The sequence below is a fragment of the Arachis hypogaea genome, chromosome 12 (genome assembly GCF_003086295.3).
Source record: "Arachis hypogaea cultivar Tifrunner chromosome 12, arahy.Tifrunner.gnm2.J5K5, whole genome shotgun sequence".
Lineage (NCBI taxonomy): Eukaryota > Viridiplantae > Streptophyta > Magnoliopsida > Fabales > Fabaceae > Arachis > Arachis hypogaea.
In genome coordinates this window covers 13,115,825-13,121,774 of record NC_092047.1, presented here as the reverse complement: position 1 = coordinate 13,121,774, position 5,950 = coordinate 13,115,825, and the positions used below count along the sequence as shown (strand labels likewise).

The window sequence follows — 5,950 nt, the reverse complement described above, 5'->3', positions numbered from 1 at the left end:
ATCGTGAACAGAAACGGAGATAAGGAGAGGGTACAGAGTGGCAAAAAGAAATTAGTAAGGGAGGAATGTAGGAGATAAAAGTAAAGGGATAAAGAATGATAACCGTCAGGAGGAGCACGAAAAGGCAGAGGCACAATGGCCAAACTCCTGGCTTTCAAATCCGTCATAAAGAGCATTAAATGCTCTCAGCACAGAAACCCAAGCGACATCTCAAGACACGAGGTGTCCCACTTACGCGTGTAGAAGATGCGGACCCAGCCAGTGGGCTCCCAATCTCGAAAAGATTCGACCAAGGCGAGCGCGAGTAGCTCGAATGCGCCAACCACGAGTTTTTGGTCTCATGGTCGACACGTTGGGGGCACTGTTTCAGCCCAGCCCATTTGGTGTCTGGGTCCAACCATGGATCACCGACCTGTCGGCTCAGCCTGCTCTACATGCGGGGCGACCCACATGACGCCTTTCATTCCCTAGGGAACCTAGACAGCTAGCAGAAGCTTTTAGAAGGATAGTCGTGACCACAAAGGGCCCACCCGGGTACATGGTATAAAAGGTGAGGGACCTACCCCTTCCCCTAGGTACATCACCCTTTCTGACCCTAATTAACCGCCTCCTGGAACAGACACTGACTTTTACATCGGAGTGTCCTTGCTGGTGGTCCCACCTACCGTCCAACCAACGTTGCAGCCAAGCTCCACCCTCCAGCTCGTGCTTAGGTCCCGATTCCCCTTCGCACCTGCTTAGACACCACTTCAACCCAATCCGTGAAGAACCCGAGCTAACGAACATTTTTCAAAAATTATATTTTATATTTATAAATACACATATCTCGTTTATAGTGTAAATGAAATAAATCAATGTGATATACATTGATAAATACACTACAAATTATTTATTTTGATAATTAAAATAATTAAATTATTTATTAAAAAATCCTGTTTTGATAAAAGAGTATTGTTAGGATTCAACTAATATTAGACTACTTAATTAGTTGGTTAACACATTAAAGTTTGTTAGGAATATATAAATAGGAATATTGAGTCACATTGTATTGAGTACAAGAAATTAATAAATTAATATTAAACTTGGTTCAATTTTGAATTTTTTCTTCCCAACTCAAAGAGGGGACTAACATAATAGTACAATTTATTTTATCATCTTAATTAAATATTTGAACTTTAAATAGAACATTGTGGTCACCAAACAAAATAGAACATTGTTAATTCTAACTTTACGTTGTTTAGTACTGCTAATAAAATTTAACATCTTTGAACATTCAATTTATGCACCCAAATCTTACATGGTTTAGACACCAAAAAAATGTTACATGGTTTTGAAGATTGGTGTTCGATAAAACTCTTCAATAAAATATGAATTTGCTTCTACAATCAAAATAATACAATTTATTTGTTATTTTATTTAATCAGAACATAGTTCCCATGAAGCATTTGATATGAGCAATTCAACAATTCTGATTACTTTTTCTGGTATACAAGAACACCGAAAATAAATTGAAAATGGTTCTCTTCAAATCTTCATTCTTCAACTAGTTCGCTTCTTGCTGCTTCCTCTTGATTCATCATCTTACTCCGCGCTTCAACTATATGGTCTCTTCAACTATATGGTCTATTCATCATCTTGGTCTATATATTGTTTTCAATAATAGTACACTTTAAGATATTACTATTATGCTCTTCTGCATCTTTTTCTAATAACAATTATCTATTCAACAAAATAATAGCCCTAGAGAATTGTGGAATGCAGCCCAATCTATTAGCTTGTTCCCCCTAACAAACCCGATCTCACTTCATTCTTTTTTGTTGTTGTGCAGCTCCTGGTAGAACACCGCTAAGTTGGCGAACTAGAATCCAAATTGCGATTGACGTAGCTAATGCATTGGTACATATGATTGATTAGTTTAATATCAAGCTTTAATATCTTCTTGTTTGGTATTTTTATTTGCATCGTCACATGCAGGAGTACCTTCATTTATATTGTGATCCTCCTTTGCGCCATAGAGACATTAAGTCTAGCAACACTTTGCTGGATGAAAATTTTGTTGCTAAGGTGGGATAACTATTCATCCTCTTTTTTCAGAAATGAATAGTTCAAAAACAGCACAAATTTTATGATGCAGTAATATTTAGATAGTCATAGACACCTTTTAAGCGTTAATTGATTCTTCTGAAACACTGAAATCCGAGGAACTCCAGGTATAAAATTCTTCTGACCTTTCTTCCTCATCTTTCATTTACATGCTTTAGAAGATGGCTGTATGTCCCTGAAATTCAATAGATGTCATGCATTCCAGGTTATATGGATCCAGAATATGTTGTTACTCTCGAGCTCACCGAGAAAAGCGATATCTACAGTTTTGGGGTGTTACTACTAGAAATCGTGACAGGAAGCAAGCTATTCAGGATAATAAGAACTTGGTGGAATGGGCGCAACCGAAACCAGATTATTGGAGCTAGTAGATCCCAACGTGAGGGAGTCTTTTGATGAGGAATATAGTACTTTCAAGGTTACCATAAATATATGATGCTTGTTAATTCTTTCTTTGATGACCAGTTGTGAATCTTATAATTTATGATAGAATTCAATCTACAACTTGAAAAATGCTTCAAATTCTAAGTTGATAATGAGAATGATAGGAAAAGGGAAGTACAGAAGATACTCCAAGTAGCTGGTAGGTTGCAGAGGCAAGAACTAAAGACAAGGAAACTTTAATACAGATTCAAAATACATGCGGGACAGTGACAATAAAAAATACACACATGTTCCCAGCGTATCATCTTTACTATATAGAAGGAAAATAAATAAATAAAACTAGAATAAGGATGGGATTGCTAGAAAGAACAAGAAACACAAGGCAACAATTTGCTTTAGCATTCTAACCCCCCACTGGATCAAGGAACTTCCTCTTGCTTCCTGCTTCCTCAACCAATACTACAATATCATTGACTTTCTCAAACAAATCCTCCAACTTGTTCACTCCAAGTTTCTCATATTCCAATTGTCTCTTGTACCTTTGTTGGTATATATCCTCAAAACAACCTAGGAATATTCGACACGAGTAGCTGACTAGAATCTCTTGAAGCTCGAACTTGAACTGCTCAAGAGCACGGTCATTGATAGCTGCTCTCCTTTGACTGCTCTCATCATGTTCTTCCATGACTAGTCTTTCTTCATCTGAGAACTCATCTGAAGAGCCACCACCGGCGACAGTATTCGTATTCTCCTCTGGAAGCCCCTTTCCTTTCTTGTCTTTCTTGAAGTTTCTGAGATACACAAATTTACGTTGACCTTTCCCTTCCACTGCCATTGTATCACCCATCTTCTTGAAAAGATTGACTAACTTAATTGCTCCATAATCAGATACATAAAGAGTTCTTCCATAAGCTTTCTGATACTCTGTTGGAACTCGAGCCAGAGGCAGGCACCCTCCAGAAAGTTCAAGCAACTTTACCAACTGGCCTTTGAGAACATTTAAATCGCTAGACATAGGGCCCCAAAGCTGGCCTTCATTATTGTCACTAGAAGGCATAGATATTCCTGAAACATCAATCATCCCAGGTGGAAGAAGGCTGTGTGATCTCATAGTTGTCAGTAAGCCAGCCATGTTCGATGCGGTATAATTGTATTCAGATAGAGATTGTGAAACCATAGAGAAATCCCTTGAGTTATATAATCTCTGTGACATCCCTCTATAAACTATTGCTTCTTCCTCATTTTGTCCCTCCAAGTTGTCATTAATATGGCACCCCATCAAATATCCAGCAACCTCAACTGAACCTCCACGAGGGGGAACAAATCCTTCTCCACGAGCAACGTTAGGCCAATCCCAGACAAACATTCCGGCATTGCATAAAGCAGATGAAACACCCATCCGAGAAGGGATGACAAGAATTATAGTGTATCCCCGTTGTCCAAGAATGTGAAGTGCTCGGGCAAAGTCAACGTCTCCAGATATTAGCATAATAGATGATGGGGGAGGGTTGTCAAGAGCAAATAAAAGCATGTCAACCAAGATTGCTTTATCAGCAGCATCTTTTCTCCCATTAGGAACATCAATGAGATTAACACCAGTTCTTAGACATCCCTCTCTAAGTCGCTTAGGGAAAGCGTTGAAGTCACCATAAGCAGAAAATACCATAACAGTTCCTTCAATTAGTGGATGCACTTGCAACGCCATCCTTATATTTCCTGCTACGTCTTCAGGGCGGACATCACTTGGAACAGGACAGTTTTCGATGTCCCAAAGAATAGCTACTGAACCATCAGAGGAGCTATGGGGCTGTTGACTTATAGGGGATTGAAGTATGTTACCATTTAATTCAGTGATATCCTTTCCCTTGTGTTCCAAAGATTCAGACAACATTACGGCCATTGGTTTAGTTGGAGTAGCCATCATTTTCAAAGAAAAAGCAATCAGAAGTTCCTGCACAAAATGGAGACAGTGAGATATCATTAAACAGAACAAGTCACCACAAACATCTCATAACATAGTGATATAAAAGGCGATTGCATAAGCCCCCAAAACAAACGCCCCCATTGCATAAAAGGTTAACAAGGAAATAAAACATGTTTTTTTTTTTTTGAAATGGTAAAACAAAATAGGGGAGGTAGTCCAACTGTCCAAGAAACAGTTAACAATCCGAAAATTGTAGAAACTAGTAAGCACTAATATATCATCAAAGACTACCTCCCTGTAACCAAAACCACTAAAGTGAAAAAGTAGAGTTGCGACAGTGCCAAAGCAAGCTGAGGCTGATTGATACATCATAAGTAACACAAAGCGAATCAATCGCTGTTAAGGAAGTAAGATCACTAACAAGTTTCTACAATGATTTCCCACCAACACAGCAACACTCATATCTATGCCATTAGTTCAGTTCAAGCATATATATATATAATCACGGAATATCAATTAGAACATTATGACGAAACCAACTCCACATTGAATATCCCAACCCTCACAATGAACAACATTATACATGTAAAGACAAAGATAAAAATGGATCGGACCTTCGGGCTGAGGAGGATGCAGATTATTTGACTGCAACAATGGGAGGTGGTACCTGGAAAACACTCCAACACTCAAGTTAGAATGGATCAAAGAGTTCTCTATTTATATTACTATAAAGATAAAGATAAAGATAAAAGTGTTGGGATATTCATTAATAAATATTATTTTAACATTAATTAACAATCCCAATGAGTTTGTATTATTTATAATAAATATTATTTTAATATTAATATTTTTTAATAATTAAATACATATTTTTTATTAATTAAAAAATAATTTAAATATAAAATTAATTAATAACAACCATTTTTTTACAAATATTAAGAATATTTAACGTATAAATAATATTTTTCATGCCTTAAAATATTGCATCATGAAAACATTTCTATTTCAGCTCTTGCTTGCTTTCACAATTTATTTGCTTACAGTAGTAGCAATATTTAATTATTACAAAACTTAATGTTTCTTATTCTTTTTCTAAATCATGTTTCTTATTCTTTTTCTAAATCATGTTTACTTCAAATTGTTTTACTCGAACCAATGATAGTTGGCACCGTATTCGATCGATCGTCCTAAAACGTTTGGATTATTAAATGGTCTCGTAATAAAACATGTTTTTTAAGTTTTTTAATAACTGCTAAATAGTTTTTATTTAATTTTAATTACAAATTAATTTTTTATATATTATTTAATTATAAAATTAACTTTTTTATTTTATAAATTATTATTTTATTATTCATCTATCTGTTTATTAATAATAAAAAATTAAAATAATAACAAATTAGATCTTCTATTAATCGTAATAAATATTTTACAATCTTAATCGATCATAATTTTATCATTGATCCGTTACATACGTATTGGATTGGAAAAATCGTGTTTGTTAGAAATTCAATCGATTGACTGCACAAATCAATCGATCGA

The 5,950-nt window shown here is 35.7% G+C and overlaps 1 protein-coding gene across 1 annotated transcript; it reads right to left on the bottom strand.

The window, feature by feature from the left end:
• Positions 1 to 2,707: 2,707 nt before the first annotated feature.
• Positions 2,708 to 5,123, bottom strand: LOC112726906 (uncharacterized). Its single transcript, XM_025776464.2, has 2 exons — positions 5,026 to 5,123; positions 2,708 to 4,438 (listed from the first exon to the last, which is right to left on the bottom strand). The coding sequence occupies exon 2, from the start codon at positions 4,409 to 4,411 to the stop codon at positions 2,891 to 2,893; it is 1,521 nt and encodes a 506-aa protein (XP_025632249.2). The 5' UTR covers positions 4,412 to 4,438; positions 5,026 to 5,123; the 3' UTR covers positions 2,708 to 2,890.
• Between the last annotated feature and the right edge of the window lie 827 nt (positions 5,124 to 5,950).

Bases quoted from the DNA above. Each gene is read 5' to 3' on its own strand.
- LOC112726906 (XM_025776464.2), bottom strand. From the start codon at position 4,411: ATGATGGCTACTCCAACTAAACCAATGGCCGTAATGTTGTCTGAATCT.